The 25,524-nt window shown below is 36.9% G+C and overlaps 2 protein-coding genes across 2 annotated transcripts; one reads left to right on the top strand and one right to left on the bottom strand.

The window, feature by feature from the left end:
• Positions 1-19,555: 19,555 nt before the first annotated feature.
• On the bottom strand, positions 19,556-21,608 carry LOC138895402 (uncharacterized). The gene is made up of 2 exons (XM_070180087.1): positions 21,598-21,608; positions 19,556-20,570 (listed from the first exon to the last, which is right to left on the bottom strand). Exons 1-2 carry the CDS (start codon positions 21,606-21,608, stop codon positions 19,556-19,558), a joined length of 1,026 nt encoding a protein of 341 aa, XP_070036188.1.
• A 565-nt stretch (positions 21,609-22,173) lies between these two features.
• Positions 22,174-23,376, top strand: LOC138895401 (uncharacterized). Its single transcript, XM_070180086.1, has one exon. It carries the CDS (start codon positions 22,174-22,176, stop codon positions 23,374-23,376), a length of 1,203 nt encoding a protein of 400 aa, XP_070036187.1.
• The last annotated feature ends 2,148 nt before the right edge of the window (positions 23,377-25,524 follow it).

Below are 25,524 nucleotides of genomic sequence, written 5' to 3'. Positions count from 1 at the left end.
AGAACCGATATAAAATGATCGTCGACGATATTGTTAATATAATGTAGCGCTCAATATTATTAATATTGACGAGGATCTTGAGATCAAATCTGTCATGAAATTTGGACAAATAAATAATTGGCCAAATGAAAAATACGCAATAAAAATTGATTTCACGTGAAAAATATGAAGTTGGACGGATAGTCCTAACACCTAAAAGTATAAAGCCAGTTGAGGTATAAATGTGTTCTTGTGCGAAAAAAAGAAGAAGGTCAAGTCGATAGACATAAAGACGACTTGTGTCACAAGAAGATTTGCAAATATCCTAGCATTGATTATATAGAGACATGTTTTCCTGTGGTGGATGTCGCCATTTCAGGTTTTAATCTGGCAATACAAGAAAAACGTGATATGCGTATAATGAAAATCATTGAAGGATTTAAATTGTTCTGAAGCATATTAAGGTTTTCAAGTAATTTATTAAATAAAGCTTCAAAAATCCTTATACGGATTGAAACAATTAGGGCACATATGGTATAATCGCCTGAGTGAGTACCTGTTGAAAGAAGGGTACAAGAATGATTTGATTTGTCCTTGTGTCTTTATAAAATGATCTAGATCTAAATTTGTTATAATCACCGTGTATGTTGATGATTTAAATATCATTGGAACTCCTAGGGAGCTCCCTAAAGCAGTAGAGCTTCCTAAAGTAGTAGACTATCTAAAGAAAGAATTTGTAATGAAATCTTGGAAAGACAAAATTTTGTCTTGGTCTACAAATTGAGTATATGAAAGATGGAATTTTTTTCCATCAATCAACATACACTAAAATAATTTTAAAGCGATTTTATATGGATAAAGCACATCCATTCCGACCTCATAAAAATAATGAAGAGCTTCTTGGTCCCGACGTACCATATCTTAGTGCAATTGGTGCACTAATGTATCTTTCTAATATTACAAAGTCTGACATAATTTTTTCAGTTAATTTCTTAATAAGATATAGCTCTGCTCCTACAAGGAGATATTGGAATGGAATCAAACACATATTGCGGTATCTAAAAGGGACCATCGGTATGGGATTGTTTTATGGAAATGATTGCAGTCCCGATCTTGTTAGTTATGTCGATGCTAGGTATTTATATGACCCACAAAAGGTTCGATCTCAAACAGGCTATGTGTTTACATATGGAGGCACTGCCATATCTTGGAGATCGATTAAGCAATCAATCGTGACTACTTCATCTAATCATGATGAGATAATTGCTATTCATGAAGCAAGTCGAGAATGTGTATGGTTGAGGTCTATAATACACCTTATTCGAGACAAATATGGTTTGAAGTGTGACAAACCACCCACAATTTTGTATGAAGACAATGCAACATGCATATCCCAGTTGAAGGGAGGATTCATAAAATGGGATAGGACAAAGCACATTTTACCAAAGTTATTTTTTACACATGATCTTCAAAAGAATGGTGATATCAATGTGCAACAGATCCGTTCAAGTGATAATATGGTTGATTTGTTCACCAAATCTCTACCGACGTCAACCTTCAAGAAACTAGTGTACAAGATTGGGATGCGAAGGCTCAAGGATGTGAATTGATGCTCTCATCAGGGGGAGTTAATACGCATTGTACTTTTTTTTTCTTACAAGGTTTTGTCCCACTGGGTTTTCCTTGCAAGGTTTTTAACGAGGCAATCAAAAGGCGTATTTCTAAATATGTGTACTCTTTTTCCCTCACTAGAATTTTTTTTTCCCATAGGTTTTTTTCTTTTTCTAATAAGGTTTTAACGAGGTACATTATCTATGGACATCCAAGGGGGAGTGTTATAAGAAAAATCAAATTATGGTGGATGTCTACTCTTCCTCCATGATCTTCTCAAATACTTAATGACATATTCAATAACATATTTCTATGCTTAATGACATATTCAATGACATATTTTTCTTCACTTTTCATGCATATATAAAGGCCTTGTAATAGATAGGAAAATACACACAATTGAAGAAGAAAATCTCTTCCTTCTCTCTATCTCTATTTCTTGTTCATGTTTTACTAAATTGCTTTTATTTCATAACAACATGTCTTATTCATCTTTTACTAAGTTGCTTTTATTTTATAATAATATTCCTTTTTTCCACCCCAAAAATGATAAACAAGTGCATGCTAGCTAAAGGTGGATTATGAATTCAACTAAGTCTAATATTTAGATACAAAATATAAATACACATAAAATATCACAAATGATTCAATAAGTACATATTACAACAACAACAACTCTAGTATAGTCCACAAATGGGATTTGGGATTGGGGAGAGTAGATTGTAGACCCTTGGCTAGGGCTGGGCATATATCAGGTAAACCGATAGCCCGAACCGAAAAAAAGCTTATTGGATTATCGGTATCGGGTTATTGGATTAACGGTTTAGTAACGGTTTAGTATTTTTTCACTATCAGGTTATTGGTACGGGTCTCGATTTGCTCAATTTTATTAATTGGTTAACCGATAACCCAATAAAAATTAATAAAATTACGACTTTACCTTTAAGTATTTAAATACATTTAGGAGTGGTTTGGTATGAGGTATTAGAAAAAATAATGCAAGCATTAGCTCTATGTATTACTAATACCTTGTTTGATATATTTTTTCAACATGTGTATAACTAATACTTGTATTAGTTATACATCATACTTGGTATTATTCTATGTATAAGTAATGCATAGAAAACCATGGTATTAGTAATACCAACGCTACTAATACATGTATTAGGTTGGTTAAAGACAAAATTATCCTTAAAGTCCCTTAAAGCTTGAGAATATGGAGGGCATTTTTATAAACAACTATTTTTCTTAAAAATTATGCAATGCATTATAATTTTAATACACTACACCAAACAGTAGATAAGAAATAATATTTGCATAACTAATACTTGCATTACTAACTCATACATTACTAATACACCTTATTCCGTATTATTTTTATACACCCTACCAAACGACCCCTTAGGGCTTTAGACCTTCAGTTCATTCTCGTTTTCTCCGAACCTTTTCAAGTCTTCAAGTCTTCACGTTTCACCGTCCGTATTCCATCAATGGTAGAAGTTGTATTTGTGCAATTAACAGGGGAATTTGGGTTAGCAGACCAAACTATGGCTATGCTTGGAATCTCACTATGCAAACTTCAGTGATTGAAATCCAATCCATGTGCATTACACATTGTGCTTCTTACCTCTAAGATTGAGTTATCTTTATCGGATAAATCGATAATGATTGATAACTGATTAACCGATAACCAATATCTTATCAGTTTGGCTATCGGTTTAGCATATTTATAAACCGATAACCGATATGCTAAACCGATAATATTTATAACGAATCGAACCGCTCGATGCTCATCCCTACTCTCGACTCAATAAGTACATATTATGAACTCATAATTTTAAAGATAAAATACGTTCAAACTAAGAATTTTAAAAATTAAATTCAGCGAATTTAAACTGCAGATCTACCTCTCTGATGACGAGGAATGATGAAGTGGAGTTGGACAATATAATCAACCTTCTAGATACTTTCAAAGGCATTTCAGATTTTTATCAATCAAATAATCCATTGAAATTGTAGTAGTTGGTGTATTTTCTTCAACTTTTTGTCGCCTTTGTGTTTCGCATATTTTATTTGGTGACTTTTTTTTACAAATATTATACTTACATTTGTTTAAATGTCTTAATTTATCCTAATAAATAAAGCTAGCTTGTAATTAAGTCTTTTCCTCTTATGGAGTCTAGGCAAAAACATTCCCAAGTACATAGGACGAAATCATATTAGTATTGCATGTGATGTGTTTTGGAAAAGTCAGTATTTGTTTAAAGAGCCATTAATAATGTTTCCTTCTTTTTATTTTCTTTTTTAGCAGAAAATAATGTTATCTAATGTATATTTTTCTTGTGGATTTTTTTTTGTTCATTAACATTAGTATAAAATAGGAACGCCAGGAGGCAAGAGCTAATATTGAAACTACGTTAACCATTATGTTATACTAAACCTCACGGAAGAACCTTGAGAATTAATATACTCTTGGAAACAACTAACGACTTTTGGTACTCTCAAAATTAACTCCCTGTCTTATTTTAAGGACCGTTTTAGCTCTTTTTACGTTCATTAAGAACAATACTAAATAGTACAAGATAGTTTATTAAATTACCCCTACTAAATGTTTTCTGATAATTGAGTTGTGAAATGATACTCCAATAGTAACAAGGAGTAAAAGATCTAAATATGCATTATTAATCGAATGACACACAATCAAGTATGTATAGAGTCCCTTTATTCATAATCAGAGGTTTATGTCTTATTGAATAGTAATATTTTTAGGACGGGTCCACTCATAAAGGTGCTAGATGACTCATAAAATCATTAATGAGTTATTCAATAAACCCTGCTTATAATTATAAATACACTATTATGAATATATAAAAAAGAAGTTTTTTCTAACATTTCTGATGGGAAATAAAACGACGGGTAGGGTTCATTCCCTGGAGAAAGGGATAATTAAGTTGTGAAAACTGGGAGTTCATCCCTCACGTGAGGATTCCCAACGACCACTAATTTGAATCGGGTTACTGCAGATGATCTGCTTCCGTTAAGAAGGAAATTCGTAAGTCCCTTAACTAATCTGTATCTATAGCTATATTATTATAAAAGCATGAAATCTTAACTAAAAAGTCAAAAAACCAAATTACCTTTTTAAATAACATAAATCTACGTACCTAAGTACCCTTTCTATTGATTAAACTAAATATCCTATTTAATAAAATAAAAACCCAACGCCTAAGAGAATGCAACGCTTCATAAATATTTTACTTGAATTTCTTTTGTGGTTTGACTGCATATTAAACTAAACAAATTTTACTAACAACTACGTTGCCCCCACTGCTTGTGCTTATTGAAAATCTCTAGATGATTGAGTATCACCCTCTTAAGGTGTCCTTATTTAGAGTTTATTTTGATGTGAAGCGTCGTTACAAGAAAATGGCTGAATTCCGACCGTCAAAACGGTTGGAAATCGGTCGGAAATTCGATCCGACTACTTTTCGATCAAAATTGGTCGGTCGGAAAACAGTTGATCGGAAAACAATTTTCAACCGAATATGTCGGTGATATCCGACCAAAGTAGTCGGAACGTTCAAAAGGTCAGTCGACCAAAGTGGTCGGAATTTTACCGATCGAATCAGTCGTAATAATTTAAATAAAAATATATTTAAAATTACATAATTAAAATAAATATTTACCATTTATAATTTAAAAATAAAATTTCTTTAATTTTCAACGGAATCCGTCGAAAACTGTTTAAAAACAATTGATTTTTTTATCATTTCCGACCGAATCGGTCGGAAATCTGGGTGTTTTTTGAAAATAACTGGGCAATTGTCCGACTGTTTCCATCAGAAATCAGTCTGAATTTTCTGTAAAACTGGACAGAATTCTGCTCAATTTTGAGCTACACCACCTTTCAAACAATTACAATACAATAACGCCAACAACCAATCAACAAATATAACATCTAAACCAACAAATCTAACCATTAATACAATCTAAACCAACAAATCCATTAAACCTAACAATTTTGGGAATAAAAACATCCAAATTGTAGCCCACATTCAAGTTTAAAACAAAACATAAACTTGTCTCTCACAATCAAGTTTACCAATCAACCAATACCATACACCTAAACTACTACAAATCAGATTCAGTGTGTTCATCCTCATCATCAGATAGATCATGCCCATATTTTTTCATGAATTTCTGCATCTTAACAAATGTTCTGAATTGTGAGTCCAATTGTTGCTTCAAATCACGAATTTCGTTTCTCATATCTTCCATATGTTCTTGATTTTGCGTTGAAGAAAAATTAGCTAAGAGTGGGTTTGGATGACCTGTAGGTCGACGTACTCCAAGTCCGTAGACTCTGTCTTTGTTTACTCCACTCGTTGCTTTTTGTCACGACCCAAAATTCCCTCTGTAGGATGTCGTGATGACACCTAGTCTCTAATACTAGGTAAGCCTATCAATGCGGAATAAAAATTTAAATATGAATAAATAATTAAATAAACTACAATTCAAACAATTTCAAACTCTCAAAACCCGGTAGAAATAAGTCATAAGTTTCTAAGAATTTATTCTCAATGTCTTTATACATCAGAGTCTAAAGCAAATAAGGAAGACAACATAGTAAGATAGAAGGGGACTCCGGAGTCTGCGGACGGTGACAGATATACCTCGAAGTCTCCTCGTACAACTAGTTTACTGATGCCTAGTCTGATAAGGTGTATTTGGATCTGCACAAAAAGATGTGCAGAAGCGTAGTATGAGTACACCACAACGGTACTCAGTAAGTGCCAAGCCTAATCTCGGTAGAGTAGTGACGAGACCAGGTCACGCCCTACTGGAAAATAATAATTGCATGGTAAAATGTTTAACAATATAATGAAATAAAATGACAATGGAAGTGAATCAAGTAGCATGTCACCATTTAATTACATAAAATAATGGCAACTAATATCTCGTGGAATCAAAACAGAATTCCTTTCAACTTTAAGAAAATCACAACAAATAATTAAAGCCAACTGCAGCCATAGATCAATATCAACAAGGGCACTCCCGAGGTACCGCCTCGTAGTCCCAATTCATAAATAAATTTATAATATCTCATTTCCTTATCTCACCACGGGAGCCTTCACAATTTATTTTAAAGAAAATATTTTTTTCGAAATAGCATCCCGCGTTTTAGCCATCCTTATCACACCGCGTGACTTCTAGTAGTTCCCCCTACTAGCCACGCGTATCATGCCACCCTTATCTCACCACATGCATTTCAATACCCAGACCTTATACCACTGCACGCGTATCAATATCACAATATATCACAATTTGTACCTCAAGTGCTCAAATAATTTAACTTGCCAACATAATTCAATAACAATATTTTTCACAATAAAGAGCTCACGGCTCATGCCAAAATAAGTCATCAATAATATTTTTTCACAATAAAGAGCTCACGGCTCCATCACAATGAGTACGAAAATCTTACACAAATATTCAGGAATAAATAATTCAGCAAAATAATATTTCAAAAGCTTTAATACGTTCCTTCAATACCAAATTTAAAATATCAAATACATCATATTAATAATATTTAAATTAAAGAAAATCAACTTCAAATAATGCACAGAATAAAAGAAACCAAGCTTCAACTAAACAAGTAAAACAATTAGCAGGAAAAGGTAAAGCAAATTTAAAGTATACAAATCAAATCAATGATGGAGAATATAACAGGATTTAATAATTTAATTAATATGCAACAGTGATCTTCACAATTTAAAAATATAATCCTTCACATTTAGTCCGTGTACACACTCGTCACCTCGTGTACACGACTTTCATCACATTACAATTAATACCAATCCGAGGGGAAGTTTTCCCCACACAAGGTTAAACAAGTCACTTACCTCGACTTGCTCCAATTTAACCAAGTAGTATGCCTTTTTCTCGATTTTATGACTCCGGTCGACTCATATCTAGTCATAATTAATTTGATACAGTTAACAAAAATTATAGGAATCAATTTCATAAGAATATACTACATTTTTCAATAAAATTCAAAATTAGCTCAAAGATCGCCCATGGAGCCCATATCTCGAAATCTGGCGAAACTTATAAAATCCGACAACTCATTCAATTACGAGTCCAACCATACTAGTTTCACTCAAATCCGACTCCGAATCGACACAGAAATCTCAAAAATTTGTTTATATGAGATTTCTAAAAGTTTCTCAAAATTTCAATCTCGATATACTAATTAAATGGTAAAAATAATGATATATTCGTGTATATAGACCAAATTCGAGTTAGAATCACTTAACCAAATATTTTTCCTTAAAAATCTGTCAAAAATCGCTTCTGGTCAAGCTCAAGTTCGTAAAAAAATGGCAAATGAGACGAAATCCCCTCTTTTATAAATCTGCTCAGGCAGCCTTCGGAACTAGGCCTCGATCGTGGCTTCGATTACAGGCTCGAGCCGGGTCCTTCGGTCATGGAATCGATCATGGCATCGAGCCTGGGCCTTCGATCATGGCATCGATCTTGAGCCTTCGATCAGTGGCCTTCGATCATGGCCCTCGAGCCTTGCCTTCGATCATGGCTCGCGAGCCTGCCTTCGATCATGGCTATCGAGCCTGCCTTCGATCCTCGGCTCGATTTCTGGGCTCGATTTCTGGCCTTCGATTTTTGGGCTCGAATTCTGGGCTCGATTGCTCAGCAGAAGAAAAATTACAGCAGCTTTTTTTGCAGCAGCTGTTTAAGTCCCATTTTTGATTCGTTAACCATCTGAAACTCACCCAAGGTCCTCGGGACCTCAACCAAATACACCAACAAGTCCTAAAACATCATACGAACTTATTTAAAACCTCAAATCACATCAAACAACGCTAAAATCACGAATCATACTCCAATTCAAGCTTAATGAAACTTAGAATTTCCAACTTCTACATTCGATGTCGAAACCTATCAAATCAAGTCCGATTGACCTCAAATTTTGAACACAAGTCATAAATGACATAACGGAGCTATAAAAATTTTGAAACTGGATTCCGACCCCGATATCAAAAAGTCAACTCCCCGGTCAAACTTCCAAACTTTAAATTCCTATTTTAGCTATTTCAGGCCTAATTTCACTACGGACTTTCAAATAAAATTTCGATCACGCTTCTAAGTCCAAAATCACCATACGGAGCTGTTGGAATCATCAAAATTCTATTCCGGGGTCGTTTACTCATAATTCGACATCCAGTCACTATTTGAACTTAAACTTTTAATTATTTTTTTAAATTAAAATTCCATATCTCAGACTAGAGATCTCGGAATTTGATTCTGGGCATACGCCCAAGTCCTAAATCACGATATAGACCTACCGGAACTGTTAAAATACTGATCCGAGTCCATTTTCTCAAAATGTTGACCAAAGTCAACTCAGTTGGGTTTTAAAGCTCTAATTCACATTTTAATCCATTTTTCACATAAAAGCTTTCCGAAAAATTTTATGGACTGCGCACACAAGTCGAGTAATGATAAATAGTGCTTTTCGAGGTCTTAGAATACAGAATTAATTATTAACTTTAAAGATGACATTTTGGGTCATCACATTCTCCGCCTCTAAAACAAACGTTCGTCCTCGAACGAAGTTAGAAAAAAAATACATGAGCTGGTGAATAAGTGTGGATAACTGCTGCGCATATCATGCTCGGTCTCCCAAGTTGCCTCCTCGATCGGGTGACCCCTCCACTGAACCTTCACGGAAGCAATGTTCTTTGACCTTAGCTTTCGAACCTGCCTATCGAAAATAGCCATTGGTTCCTCAACATAAGATAGATCCTTGTCCAACTGAACCGAACTGAAGTCTAACACATGAGACGGATCGCCCTAATATTTCCGAAGCATAGAAACATGGAATACCAGATGAACTGCAGAGAGACTAGGTGGTAGTACAAGTCTGTAAGCCACCTCTCCAACTCTATCAAGAATCTCAAAAGGTCCAATATACCTAGGACTCCACTTGCCCTTCTTCCCGAACCTCATCACACCCTTCATAGGCGAAACCTGGAGCAATACCCGCTCACCAACTATGAATGCAACATCACGAACCTTCCGATCCGCATAACTCTTTTGTCTAGATTGGGTTGTACGAAGTTAATCCTGAATCAACTTAAACTTTTCCAAGGCATCCTGAACCAAGTCTGTACCCAATAGTCTAGCCTCCCCCGGTTCGAACCAACCCACTGGAGACTGGCACCGCCTACCATACAAGGCCTCATACGGAGCCATCTGAATGCTCGACTGGTAACTGTTGTTGTAAGCAAATTTAGCAAGTGGTAAGAACTGGTCCCAAGCACCCCCAAAATCTATCACACACGCACAGGGCATATCCTCTAGTATCTGAATAGTGTGTTCGGACTGTTCATCTGTCTGAGGGTGAAATGATGTACTCAACTCCACACGAGTACCCAACTCTCGCTGTACAACCCTCCAAAATCGTGAGGTAAACTGTGTACCCCGGTCAGAGATGATAGATACTGGTACACCGTGAAGTCTGACAATCTCGCGAATATATACTTGAACCAGCTGCTCTGAAGAGTAAGTAGTAATCACAGGAATGAAATGAGCTGACTTGGTCAATCTATCCATAATCACCCAAACTGCATCGAATTTCCTCTGAGTCTATAGGAGTCCAACAACGAAATCCATAGTGATCCGTTCCCATTTCCATTCTGGAATTTCCAACTTCTGAAGCAATCTACTTGGTCGTTAATGCTCATACTTCACCTGCTGGCAATTTAGGCACCAAGCTACATAATCCACTATGTCTTTCTTCATCCGCCTCCACCAATAGTGCTATTTCAAGTCTTGATACATCTTTGTAGTACCCGGATGAATGGAGTACCGCGAACTGTGAATCTCCTGGAGAATCAACTCACGAAATCTATCTATATTAGGCACGCATAGCCTGCCCTGCATCCGTAATACACTGTCATCTCCAATAGTGACTTCATTGGCATCACGGAGCTGAACTATATCCTTAAGGACAAGCAGATGGCGGCATCATACTGACGTTCCCTAATACGATCATAAAGAGAAGACTGAGAAACCATGCAAGCCAAAACTCAACTCAGCTCGAAAATATCCAGTCTAACAAACTGGTTGGCCAAGGCCTGAACATCTAAGGCTAAAGGCCTCTCTGCTATCGATAAATATGCTAAGCTGCCCAAACTCTCCGCCTTACGACTCAAGGCATCGGCCACTACATTGGCCTTCCCAGGATGATAGAGAATGGTGATATCATAATCCTTAAGCAACTCTAACCATCTCCACTGCCGCAAATTAAGATCCTTCTATTTAAACAGATGCTATAAACTCCGGTGATCGGTGTAGACCTCACAATGGACACCATATAAGTAATCCCGCTAAATCTTCAAGGCATGAATAATAGCTACTTTCTCAAGGTCATGTACAAGATAGTTCTTCCCATGCACCTTTAACTGTCTGGACGCGTTGGCAATCACCCTACTGTCTTGCATCAACACTGCGCCGAGACCAATACGCGACGTGTCACAATACACAGTATAAGACCTTATACCTGTAGGTAATACCAATACTGGGGCTATAGTCAAAGCTGTCTTGAGCTTTTGGAAGCTCTCCACACATTCGTCGGGCCACCTGAACGGAGCACCCTTCTGGGTCAATTTGGTCATAAATGCAGCAATAGAAGAGAAACACTTTACAAATCGGCGATAATACCCTGCCAAACCAAGGAAACTCCAGATTTCAGTAACTGAGGACGGTCTGGACCAACTCTGCACTACTTCAATCTTCTTCGGATCTACCTTGATCCCCTCACACGAAACTATATGACCCAAAAATCCCACTAAATCAAGCCAAAATTCACACTTTGAAAATTTTGCATATAACTTCTTTTCTCTCAAAATCTGAAGCACAGTCCTCAGGTGTTGTTCATGATCTTCCCGACTCCGGGAATACACCAGAATGTCGTCAATAAATACAATGACGAAAGAATCAAGATAGGGCTGAAATACACTATTCATTAAGTGCATAAATACTGCTAGGGCGTTGGTTAGCCCAAATGACATTACAAGGAATTCATAATGACCATACCGAGTCCTAAAAGCAGTCTTCGGGATATCTGACTCCCGAATCTTCAACTGATGATAGACTGAACGCAAGTCGATCTTAGAGAACACTCTGGCACCCTGAAGCTGATCAAATAGGTCATCAATACGTGGCAATGGATACATGTTCTTCATTGTAACCTTGTTCAACTGGCGGTAATCAATACACATCCGCATAGAACCATCCTTCTTCTTTACAAATAAGACAGGAGCACCCCAAGGCGATACCCTGAGCCGAATGAAACCCTTATCAAGTAACTCCTGTAACTGTTCTTTTAATTCTTTCAACTCTGCTGGGGCCATACGATATGGTGGAATAGAAATGGGCTGGTACCCGATAATAAATCAATGCCAAAGTCAATATCCCTGTCGAGTGGCATACCCGGAAGATCTGCTGGAAATACATCAGAAAAATCAATTACTACAGGAACTGACTCCACAGTAGGAGTATCAATACTAACATCTCTCACATAGGCCAGATACGCATCATACCCCTTCTCAACCATTTGTTGAGCTTTAAGAAATGAAACAACCCTGCTAGGAACATGATCCGATGTACCTCTCCACTCTAGCCGCGGTAGACCTGGCATAGCCAACGTCACCGTCTTGACGTAACAATCAAGAATAGCATGATAGGGAGACAAACAGTCCATGCCCAAAATAATTTCGAAATCCACCATACTGAGCAATAATAAATCAGCTCTGATACCAACTTGTCACGATCCCAAATTCCCTCCGTAGGATGTTGTTCGATAGCCATGATCGAAGGCAGGCTCGAGAGCCATGATCGAAGGCAAGGCTCGAGGGCCATGATCAAAAGCCACTGATCGAAGGCTCAAGATCGATGCCATGATCGAAGGCCCATGCTCGATGCCATAACCGAAGGCCCCGGCTTTAGCCTGTGATCGAAGCCATGATCGAGGCCCAGTTCCGAAGGCTGCCTAGGCAGATTTATAAAAGAGAGGATTTCGTCCCATTTGCCATTTTTGACGAACTTGAGTTTGAGCAGAAGTGATTTTTGACAGATTTTCAAGGAAAAATATTTGGGTAAGTGATTCTAACTCGAATTTGGTCTATATACACGAATATATCATTGTTTTTACCATTTAATTAGTGTATCGAGATTGAAATTTTGAGAAACTTTTAGAAATCTCATATCACATCAAACAACGCTAAAATTACGAATCATGCTCCAATTCAAGCTTAATGAAACTTAGAATTTCCAACTTCTACATTCGATGTCGAAACCTATCAAATCAAGTCCGATTGACCTCAAATTTTGCACACAAGTCATAAATGACATAACAGAGCTATGTAAATTTTTGAAACTGGATTCCGACTCCGATATCAAAAAGTCAACTCCCCGGTCAAACTTCCAAACTTTAAATTCCTATTTTAGCTATTTCAAGCCTAATTTCACTACGGACTTCCAAATAAAATTTCGATCACGCTCATAAGTCCAAAATTACCATACGGAGTGTTGGAATCATCAAATTCTATTCTGGGGTCGTTTGCACATAATTCGACATCCTTTCACTATTTGAACATAAACTTTTAATTTTTTAAAATCAAAATTTCATATCTCGGACTAGGGACCTCGGAATTTGGTTCCGGGTATACGCCCAAGTCCCAAATCACGATACAGACCTACCGCAACTGTCAAAATACTGATCCGAGTCCGTTTACTCAAAATGTTGACCAAAGTCAACTCAATTGGGTTTTAAAGCTCTAATTCACATTTTAATCTATTTTTCTCATAAAAGCTTTCCAGAAAATTTTACGGACTGCGCACACAAGTCAAGTAATGATAAATAGTGCTTTTTGAGGTCTTAGAATATAGAATTAATTATTAACTTTAAAGATGATATTTTTGGTCATCACACTTCTGTCCATAATGAAGCCATATCATCAGGTGTTAGTTGAGTTGAAGAAAGCTGAGTTTGTTGCCATTCTTCTACCCTGTTATGATAATATTCCTGAAATGAAAATATAACTATTATGTAAACAAACTAATATTAATAAACCTTAAATAATTATGAAGTTAGTATTTTACATATGTGTCTGACACGCGTCTCCACCCAGTGTTCTCTTGTACCGTCCTTCTTTTTCTTATGTATCTCCTCGAAGACCTCAACATGACTCATATCTCGGTCTCTTTCCTTTTCCATTATAACAAAAAGTATGAGTTAGATATTATAATCATAAAATTCTATATGTAAAACTAAGAAATTTTTTATAAGTAATTACCAAAGGCTGCAAGTATACATATCAATCAAACTTTTCGGATTGCGTGGACCTGAAACAATACATGTAAGGAACATATATGGACTTGTCATACACAACTCTGGTAGAAGATTATACGGGGTAACAAACAATGGCCAACATGAATATGGTGCAACAGAGATATCAAATAGAGTGAATCCATCTGCACATAATCCCAACCTAATGTTTCTTTGTTCACTAGCAAACTCGGGGAACACCCTATCAAAATGATTCCATGCTTCTCTATCTGACAAATGGCATAGAATACCGGGTGGCCTTCTGTATTCATAGTTCCATCTCATATGAGGAGCAGAGCTCATTGACGCATACAACCTCTTTAACCTAGGTATAAGATGTAAGTAATGCATCGCTTAACTGGAACCTTCTTTTTTGTATTGGCATTCGTGACTTCCTTAAAACGAGGCTGATTACAAAATTTACAGTTCTCTAGAGATGTGTCATCGTTATAGAATAACATGCAACCTTTCTCACAACAATCAATTCTCTCTGATGAAAGGCCCAACTTAGAAACCAATTTCTTAGCAGTGTAGAAATCTTTTGGTAAGTCATTGTTACTCAGATTAAGTTCATTCATAAGCCCAATAATAAAATCCATGTCCGCTTGGAAAATTAACCTATCCGATTTAATACTTAGCAATCTAACCACAACGGATAACTTGGAATACACTAAACCTTCATACAATGGACGACTAGCTTCCTTTCCTGTTCATAGAAACGCTTAGCCTCATCATTTGGTTCGGATTGAACCCTAGGAAACATCCCAAAAACATCCCTCATCATTTCATTGTATCGAGAATTTTCAACATTATATTCCGCTATGGGGCTACCCTCGCCACCAAAAGAATTCTGAAAGTTAACATAATCTAATCAAGCATGATTCTCTCCGTGAACAGTCCATATATAGTAATTTTCTACAAATCCTTTCTTGTAGAGATGAACTCTAACTTCATCTATTTTCAATAACTTAACACACTTACATTTCACACAAGGGCACCTAATCCTTCCTCCAATAATAAAATCATCAAGCGTTTGAGCCTTAGCAATAAATTCAGCAACCCCTTCAATAAATTCATCCCTTAACCCCGCATAATTAGGATGATTCCTATTATACATCTATCTACGATGCACAAATTTCATCTACTCAAATAAAAATCTAGAAATAAGATATTTAAAATAATTTGATTAATTTAAATTGATTACAAAGTTATACTCTTTCAAAGGTTCTTTTTAGATATATATTTATCATTGTGTCAAAGCACTTTAATTGATATATTTTATTTTTAAAATTAATAATTTTTAACACTCTAAATCTCACATTAATCCATATTCTAAATTATATAAATCTTTAGCTATAATAATTAAATTTGAATAGCTTCTTAAATGTTCATATAATCCAAACTAATGATTTTTTAAATTTATAAATTAATCTTAATGTTAAAATTGAAAAAAGATAAATTTAATATCATTCTAATAGCAAAACTAACAAGCAACAATGAACCTAGTACAACAAGCTTTACACCAAAGTTTTAAAGTATAACTAGTTAATACAATTAAAATCAATAAACTATAAAGTTAATATATCATTCTATAGATATATTCAAGGCAATGGTGTTATGTTTTTCTTATAGGGAACTCTAAAACCTTATAGCATACAAAGAGAAATATATAATTAAATTTTACATAATGCGAATTCAACCATACCTAAATCAAATAAACATACAAAAATTAAAATTCCTAAAAATTTAACCATACCTAATTCAACTAGTTAGGATGTTCATATATAGAAAATCCAATAAGCCTACAACAACTAAAATTATTACAAATTTAACAATAAAAATAAGATATATGTCACCGAAGTACTTACCTCGCCGGAAAAAATGTCGGAGAAGAAAGATGTCTCAGCTGCCGCTACGGAACCACTGCTGAAAAACCAAAAAAAAAAGTTAAAAATTTAAGGGAAAAAGGGAGGAGGAAACTAGAGAGAGAGCAAAAATAGATTACCTAGAAGGAGGAGGATGGTAAAGAAGGACGAAAGGGAGAGGGGAGGAGAATGAGAGAAGGAGGAAGAAAGACAAAATATTTTTGGGGAACAGTGGTTGGGTAGGGTTCAAAAAAAAGAATTTTGACCGATCCGGTCGGAAATATAATTAAATATTTCTTTATTTTAAAAAAAAATACCGACCGAGTTGGTCGCTATTAAAGTCAAACGAGTCAAATAGTCGAAATTTAAAAATTCAATACCAACGGATTCGGTCGGAAATAACTTTCCGAGCTTTTGCGCCAAAAATTACGACCGATTTGGTGGAAAATATTAAAAAATATAATTGAAATTTTTGTTAAAACTCCGACCGATTTCGTCGGAAATTTCCGATAATTTTTTCCCGTCGGAAATTTTAGTTGGAAATTTATGATTTTCTAGTTGTGCGTCTTATTATAAATTCCCTGATTTAGGTAGCTTGTAATCTAACTCCCCAAACACTTAAATTGAGTAGGATGACTTGATATCCACATAATGTATGATAATATACTTCAGTAAATAAATTAATTGTTAATATATCTATTGGAGTTATAATGTTTGAAAATGCTGTTAAATGCTGATCATGAGTTCCATTAATATTTTGTGGATATCCGTTTGGGGCTTTGATAAAAAAGAGGATTCAAGTGGGTTTCTCTTTTCACTTCCTTTTTTGTCAGGTAATGTTTAATTTATGTAGATCGTCTCTCTATTTTGAATTTCTCTCAAAATCAAATAGTAGTTTGTGTCAAATTAAGTGATAACATACTCTTGTTGAGAAAGGCAATAAAATATCAATTGCCGAAAGTAGCTATCAAGGTATTAATGCTCTCATTATTCTTACAAGTCTTCTTCAAGATTGAATTTTAAACAATTCTAAAATTGTAGATCTATCATGTATTATATTGGTTTTTACATTAATCCTTTGCGTTACTATAATATGTTCAGTTCAACTTTCACATCTTCAACACCATGCTCAAATTTTATGTATTTTTTTGGTGCATGGATCCTTTTCTATATTGAGTTTTCGTGAGGAATTGAATGGATTGAGATATAATCATTGCTATTATATTTGGAATCTAAATTTTTTGAAGAAGACAACAACGACCCATAATAATTATTTGGAAACAACATTAAAAATGGTGGAAATGAATATACACCAAGAATATCATATATAGACAAGGTGAGATACGCTTCATTACTTGTTTGTTGTGATGACCCAATATGTCATCTTTAAATTTAATATTTATTTCTGTGTTATCAGACCTCAAATAGCACCATTCAACTTTTCTCGACTTACATGCGTAATCCGTATATTTTTCCGAAAAGTTCTTATGTAAAAAGTTGATACAAATTTGAAATAGTGCTTTAAAATTTACTTTAGTTGACTTCGGTGAACATTCTGATCAAACGGACTTGAATCAGAGTTTTGATAATTCCAATAGCTCCGTATGTTAATTTTAGACTTAGGAGCATGTCCGAAAAATTATTTAGAAGTACGCAGTTAAATTAGACTTGAAATGACTAAAATAGAAATTTAAGTTTGAAAGTTTGACCGAAAAGTTAACATTTTGATATCAGGGTCGGAATTCGATTCTGAAAATTTGAATAGGTCTGTTATGTCATTTATGACTTGTGTGCAAAATTTGAGGTCGATTGGACTTGATTTGATAGGTTTCGGCATCGAATGTAGAAGTTGAAATTCTTAAGTTCCTTAAGCTTGAATTGGGGTATGATTCATGGTTTTAGCATCATTTGATGTGATTTGAGGATTCGACTAAGTTCGTGTGATGTTTTAGGACTTGTTAGTGTATTTGGTTGAGGTCCCGGGGGCCTCAGGTGAGTTTCGAATGGTTAACGGAATAAATTTTGGATTTGGAACATTGCTGGAATTTTTCTGGTGCAGTATCTGGTTTCCTTCATTGCGTTCGCGAGAGGGGTCTCACATTCGCGAAGAGGAACTAGAGGCAGGTGAAATTTACTCTTCGCGTTCGTGAAGAGGGAACCGCGTTCGAGAAGGGTAATGGACAGTGTTCATCGCGAACGCATGGGAGTGTCCGTGTTCGCGTAGAAGGGCGAGGCCTGCCTGGGCAACATGCGATAAGGCTTCGCGTTCGCGAAAGGGAGACCACGTTCGCGAAGGCAAAGCCTGGCAAAGCATCGCGTTTGCGAGATTGCTCTCGCATTCGCGGAGAAGAAATCTGGGGCAACACAAAAATGTGCTTCGCGAATGCGAGGGTCCTGTCGCGTTCGCGAAGAAGAAATCCTTGGACAGCAGAACTTAAATTCTGGAATGGGATTTCGTCCCATTTTTCATTATCCGCGATTTAGAGCTCGGTTTGGGCAATTTTCAGAGAGGTTTTCACAAGTTCGAACTGGGTAAGTGTTCCTTATTGATTAAATTTTATGATTCGATACTCATTTACATCATGAATCTATTTAAGAAAATTATATTTTTATAAAATCTTTCATAAGTGGAAAATGAAGATTTGAAAGGTAATCCGATGTCAAAATTCAATAATTTTTGTATGGTTGAACTCGTATCGGGGGGGGGGGGGGGTCCTGATTCCGTGACTTTAGTTGACTTTTCCGAAAATGACTTAAATTAAGTCTCTTTCGAATTTTGAATAACTTCTAAAGCTCAAATTGAATTGTTGATAAATAATTTGCTAGGTTTGATTTGTTTGGAGGATAATTCGAATGGAAAAGCTGTGGTCGAGTGATCACTTGAAATTGCAAAACAAGGTAAGTGTCGTGGTTAACCTTGACTTGAGGAAATAGAACCCTTGAATTATTTGTTACGTGAATTTCATGTATAATGACGTATAGGCTAGGTGACAAGTGCGTATACGTCGTCAAATTGATTGTCTGCATATTTATCTGAAAAATCATAAATTATTTTAAATCATGAATTAATTATTATATTAATTATTTCTCTCATATTCCCTGTCCAATATTTATATCTTGAATTCATGCTATAATTGCTACACGCTTATTTGACTTATGTGTCTTAATTGCTACTTGACATTTAACATATTAAATATTAAATTACTTATTTTCTCCCTGATTTCCACAATTAATTGCTACTTATCATTACATATTTACTAAATAAATCATAATTTTTGTACGCCTTGTTGCCTAATAATTTTTTATTAAATGTGGTATTTATTGGAGTATTTTTACCTTTAAGAATTGTTAAATTATATTGTTGGAGCGGGTTGCACGACGCAACGGATTTATGTTAGGTTTATATTGTTGGAGCGGGTTGCACGCTGCAACGGAATTTAATTGAAAGATTATATTGTTGGATCGGGTTGCATGCCGCAACGAAATTAATTGAAAGATTATATTGTTGGATCGGATTGCATGCCAACGAATTTAATTCTAAGTTTATATTGTTGGAGCGGGTTACACGCCGCAACGGAAATTAATTGAAGATTTATGACTGCTGAAATGACTTGAGTTGTTGATATGATTTAACGGTTTTATCCTTAATTGAAGATTTATGACTGCTGAATTGACTTGAGTTGTTGATTTAACTACTACTACTACTACTACTACTACTACTACTACTACTACTACTACTACTACTACTACTGCTACTGCTACTGCTACTGCTACTGCTACTACTACTACTGCTACTACTACTACTGCTACTACTACTACTGCTACTATTGCTATTACTCCTGCTGCTGCTGCTGCTGCTGCTCATACTATTACTACTACTACTGCTGCGACTACTACTGCTGCTACCACTACTACCACTACTAACACTATCACCACCACCACCACCACCACTACTACCACCACCACCACTACCACCACTACCACTACCACTACCACTATCACTACCACTACTACTACTACTACTACTACTACTACTATTACTATCACTACCACTACTACCACTACTACCACCACGACCACTACTACTACTACCACTACTACCACCACAACCACTACCATTACCACCACGACTACTACTACCACTACTACCACTACTACTACCACTACCACCACTACCACTACTACTACTACCACTACCACGACCACTACCACTACTACTACTACTACTATTACTATCACTACTACCACTACTACCATCACGACCACTACTACTACTATCACTACTACCACCACGACCACTACCACTACCACCACGACTACTACTACCACTATCACTACTACCACTACTACTACTACTACTACTACCACTACGACCACCACTACTACTACCACTACTACCACCACGAACACTACCACTACCACCAGGACCACTACTACCACTACCACTACTATCACTATCACTACCACTACTACTACTACTACTACTACTACTACTACTACTATCACTACTACTACTACTACTACTACTACCACTACTACCACTACTACCACTACTACCACCACGACCACTACCACTACCACCACGACCACTACTACCACTACTACTACCACTACCACTACTACTACTACTACTACCACTACTATCACTACTACCACTACTACTACTACTACTACTACTACTACCACTACTGCTGCTGCTGCTGCTGCACCACCACTATCACTATTATTACTACTACTGCTACTATTGCTACTACTATTACTACTACTACTACTATTACTACTACTACTACTCCTCCTATTACTACTACTGCTGTTACTACTACTGCTACTACTGCTGCTACTACTATTGCTACTACTACTGCTACTACTACTACTACTACTACTACTACTACTACTACTACTACTACTACTACTAACTACTACTGCTACTACTACTACTACTGATGTTGCTGCTACTACTACTACTACTACTACTACTACTACTACTACTACTACTACTACTACAACTACTACTACTAACTACTAACTACTACTACTTCGTCGAGGTTAGGCTCGACACTTATAGAGTACATGGGATCGGTTGTACTCATACTATACTCTGCACTTCTTGTGCACATACCGGAGTTGGTCCCAACAGCGTACCGTAGATTTGCTCGAATTCAACTATCAAAGGAGACTTGAGGTATAGCTGCACAGCGTTCGCAACTCTAAAGTCCCCTTCTATTTTATCTTAGCTGTGTGTTTTGTTTCACACAGCTTTATTTTGTTCAGACCCTTGTTTGTATTATTCTAAAAGCTCGTGCACTTGTGACTCCAGTTTTGGGTTGGTGTTTAGACATCGTTATCATTTTGGTTTGTTACTTTAATTCAGATATTATTCCAGTTGTTTAGTTTCTTTACTACTTAATTAAAATAAATTATTAAAAATGATTAAAATAATTTTAACGTTGGCTTGCCTAGCATGTGAAATGTTAGGCGCTATCACGGTCCCGAAGGTGGGAATTTCGGGTCGTGACAAGTTGGTATCATAGTGCTAGTTTACTTAGGTCTCACGAGTCACGAGCAAGCTTAGTAGAGCCTGAAGGATCGGTACGGAGACGTCTGTACTTATCTCTCTGAGGCTATGAAATTTATGAACAATGTCACTTCTTTCTTATTCTGTCGTGCGATGTTATTCTATCATTAATGATTGAACCATTCTATTCTTATTCTCTCGCAGATGGCAAGAACACGTAATACATCTATCGACGGACTGGGACTAGAGCCCCTGGTGGCAACTATGACCAGGGATAGAGGCCGAGGTCGTGCCAGAGGCCGAGGTAGAGGTAGAGGTAAGGCTCCGTCTAGAGCTCGAGCAACAGCACCTGTTGTAGAACCTCAGGTGGATTTGGGAGCGGAGGCTCTAGCTCAGACTGTACCTGTTGGACCAGTTCAGGTCCCCGAAGGATTCATAGCTACTCCAGCACTTCAGGACGCTCTAGTCCGTTTGGTGAGCCTAATGGAAGGTGTTGCCCAGAATGGTACATTTCCAGTGGCACCAGTCATCTCACATGCTGGGGGAGGAGCACAAACTCCCACTACTCCTACTCCAGAGCAGATAGCTCCCTAGTATCAGGGTCCAGCAGTCCCGTCAGTTGGGATAGTTCAGCCAGTTATTACGGCACAGGCCGGTGATAGAACCGTCATGTCTTCTGAGGTCTTATTGAGATTGTACAAGTTTACTAAGCTCTTTCCAGTTCACTTCAGTGATACACCTTCTGAGGACCCACATGATATCTTGATCGCTGCCATGAGGTATTGCGGAACATGGGAATAGTTGAAAGCAATGAGGTCGATTTTGCTGTGTTTCAGATGACTGGCTCCGCCAAGAGGTGGTGGAGAGATTGTGTACTTGCTAGACCAGCGAATTCACCTGCACTTACTTGGGAGCAGTTCTCACAGCTATTTCTGGAGAGGTTTGTTCCTATTACATTGAGAGAGGAATATCGTAGGCACTTTGAGTGTCTCCAGCAGGGTAGTATGACTGTTACCCAGTATGAAACCCGATTTGTGGACTTAGCACGTCATGCCATCGTCTTACTTCCAACTGAAAAGGAGAGAGTGAGGAGATTCATTGATGAACTCACTTATACTATCAGGCTTCAGATGGCTAAGGAGACAGGGAGTGATATTTCCTTCCAGACAACTGTGAATATTGCTAGGCAAATAGAGTTAGTTCATGCTCAGGAGATAGGGTCAGTGTCATATAAGAGACCCCGTTATTCCGGTAATTTCAGAGGCGCCTCATCTGGAGGTAGGGGTACTTATGGTAGGGGTCATCCTCCCAAGCCATTTTATTCAGCACTTCAGGCATCTCACGGTGCTTCAGGGAGTCATGGTCCTATTATGTCTTACTCTAGACAACAGACATTTAGTGCACATTCAACACCTATCAGTGCACCATCGCTCCAGAGTCACTACAGCCGTTATCCGGCCTGTTCGGGTCATCTTCAGCTTCAGCAGCCACAACAACAGGATGAGTGTTATGATTGTGGGAACATTGGTCACATCAGGAGGTATTGCCCTAGGTTGTCGAGCAACAGATCTCAGCAGGATTCTCGTGCCATCATACCGGCACCGGTTGCTCCATCGCCATCCCGGCCAGCTAGGGGCAGGGGTCAGACAGCTAGAGGTGGAGGTCGGGTTGTTAGAGGTGAATGCCAGCCAGTTAGAGGCCATCCTAGAGATGTAGCTCCGACTGGTAGGGCCTGGCCCCAATTTTATGCTTTTCCAGCTAGTCTTGAGGCCGAGTCATCTGATATCGTGATCACAGGTATTGTTCAAGTTTGCCATAGAGATGCTTCAGTTTTATTTGATCCAGGATTTACTTATTCCTATATGTCTTCCTACTTTGCTTCACATTTGGTTGTGCTTCATGATTCTTTGAGTGCTTCTGTGCACATGTCCATGCAGGTGGGGGATTCTATCGTTCGTGTGTGGTTACTATTGGGAGTCTTGAAACTAGCGTGAATCTTCTACTTATTGATATGGTAGATTTTGATGTTATCTTGGGTATGGATTGGCTATCATCTTATCATGTTATATTGGATTGTCACGCCAAAATGGTGACCTTAGCCATGCCAGGGTTACCTCGAATAGAGTAGAAAGGGACTCCTGGCCATTCTATCAGCAAGGTTATCTCTTATATGAAAGCTCAGTGTATGGTCGAGAAGGGGTGTCTAGCTTATTTGGCTTATATTCGCGATCCCAATGCAAATGTTCCTTCTATGGATTCAGTCCTAGTTGTCTGTGAGTTTCCAGATGTATTTCTTGCAGATTTGCTGGGGCTGCCACCCGATAGAGATAATGATTTCTGTATTGATTTGGCTCCGGGCACCCAAACCATTTCTATTCCACCACACCGTATGGCCCCATCGGAACTAAAGGAATTGAAGGAACAGTTACAAGACTTGCTTGACCAGGGATTCATTAGACCTAGCGTCTCGCCCTGGGGTGCACCAATATTATTTGTAAAGAAGAAAGATGGTTCAATGCGGATGTGTATAGACTATCGGCAGTTGAACAAGGCTACTATCGAGATTTACTATTCGCGTTCTCAAAGGGTAATGGACAGTGCTCATCGCGAACGCGTGGGAGCGTTCGCGTTCGCGTAGAATGGCAAGGCCAAGCTTGGCAAAGCATCATATTCGCGATACTTCCCTCGCGTTCGCGGAGAAGAAATCTGGGGCAGCACAAAAATGTGCTTCGCGAACGCGAGGGTCCTATCGCGTTCGCGAAGAAGAAATCTTTGGACAGCAGAACTTAAGTTCTGGAAATGGGATTTCGTCCCATTTCTCATTATCCGCGATTTAGAGCTCGGTTTGGGCGATTTTCAGAGAGGTTTTCACAAGTTAGAACTGAATAATTATTTCTTATCCTATATTGATTAAATTTCATGATTCGATACTCATTTACATCATGAATCCATGAATCTATTGAAGAAAATTACATTTTTATAAAATCTTTTAAAAGTGTAAAATGAAGATTTGAAAAGCAATCCGATGTCGGAATTCGATAATTTTTGTATGGTTGAACTCATATCGGAGCGAGTGTCCTGATTCCGTAATTTTTTGCCGGGTTTCGAAAAGTAGGCCCCATATTGACTTTTGTTTTCTTTTCCGAAAATGACTTAAATTAAGTCTCTTTCGAATTGTGAATAGCTTCTAAAGCTCAAATTGAATTGTTGATAAATAATTTGCTAGGTTTGATTGGTTTGGAGGATAATTCAAAAGGAAAAGCTGTGGTCGAGTGATTACTTAAAATTGCAAAACAAGGTAAGTGTCGTGGTTAACCTTTACTCGAGGGAATAAAACTCTTGAATTATTTGTTACGTGAATTTCATGTGTAATGACGTATAGGCAAGGTGACGAGTGCCTATACGTCGTCAAATTGATTGTCTGCATATTTATCTGAAAATTATAAATTATTTTAAATTATGAATTAATTATTATATTAATTATTTCTCTCATATTCCTTGTCCAATATTATATCTTGAATTCATGCTATAATTGCTACACACTTATTTGACTTATGTGTCTTAATTGCTACTTGATATTTAGCATATTAAATATTAAATTACTTATTTTCTCCCTGATTTCCACAATTAATTGCTACTTGTCAATACTTATTTCCTAAATAAATCATAATTTCTCTACACCTTGTTGCCTAATAATTTTTTATTAAATGTGGTATTTATTGGAGAATTTTTACATTTAAGAATTGTTAAATTATATTGTTGGAGCGGGTTGCACGTTGGGACGGTTTTATGTTAAGTTTATATTGTTGGAGCGGGTTGCACGCCGCAACGGAATTAAATTGAAAGATTATATTGTTGGATCGGGTTGCACGCCACAACAAATTTAATTCTAAGTTTATATTGTTGGAGCGGATTGCACGCCGCAACGGAAATTAATTGAAGATTTATGACTGCTGAATTGACTTGAGTTGTTGATATAATTTAACAGTTTTACCCCTATTTTTGTTACTATTATTATTATTATTATTATTATTATTATTATTATTATTATTATTATTATTATTATTATTATTATTACGTATAGGATAATGTAAGCGACCTGCCTTAGCCTCGTCACTACTTCGTCAAGGTTAGGCTCGGAA

The sequence above is a fragment of the Nicotiana tomentosiformis genome, chromosome 7, assembly GCF_000390325.3.
Source record: "Nicotiana tomentosiformis chromosome 7, ASM39032v3, whole genome shotgun sequence".
NCBI classification, from domain to species: Eukaryota; Viridiplantae; Streptophyta; class Magnoliopsida; order Solanales; family Solanaceae; genus Nicotiana; species Nicotiana tomentosiformis.
The sequence above is the reverse complement of the archived record's forward strand: the minus strand, read 5'-3'. Positions and strand labels throughout refer to the sequence as shown.

What these genes read in the sequence shown, in the direction of transcription:
- LOC138895401 (XM_070180086.1), top strand. Translation starts at nt 22,174, where the DNA reads ATGGGAATAGTTGAAAGCAATGAGGTCGATTTTGCTGTGTTTCAGATG.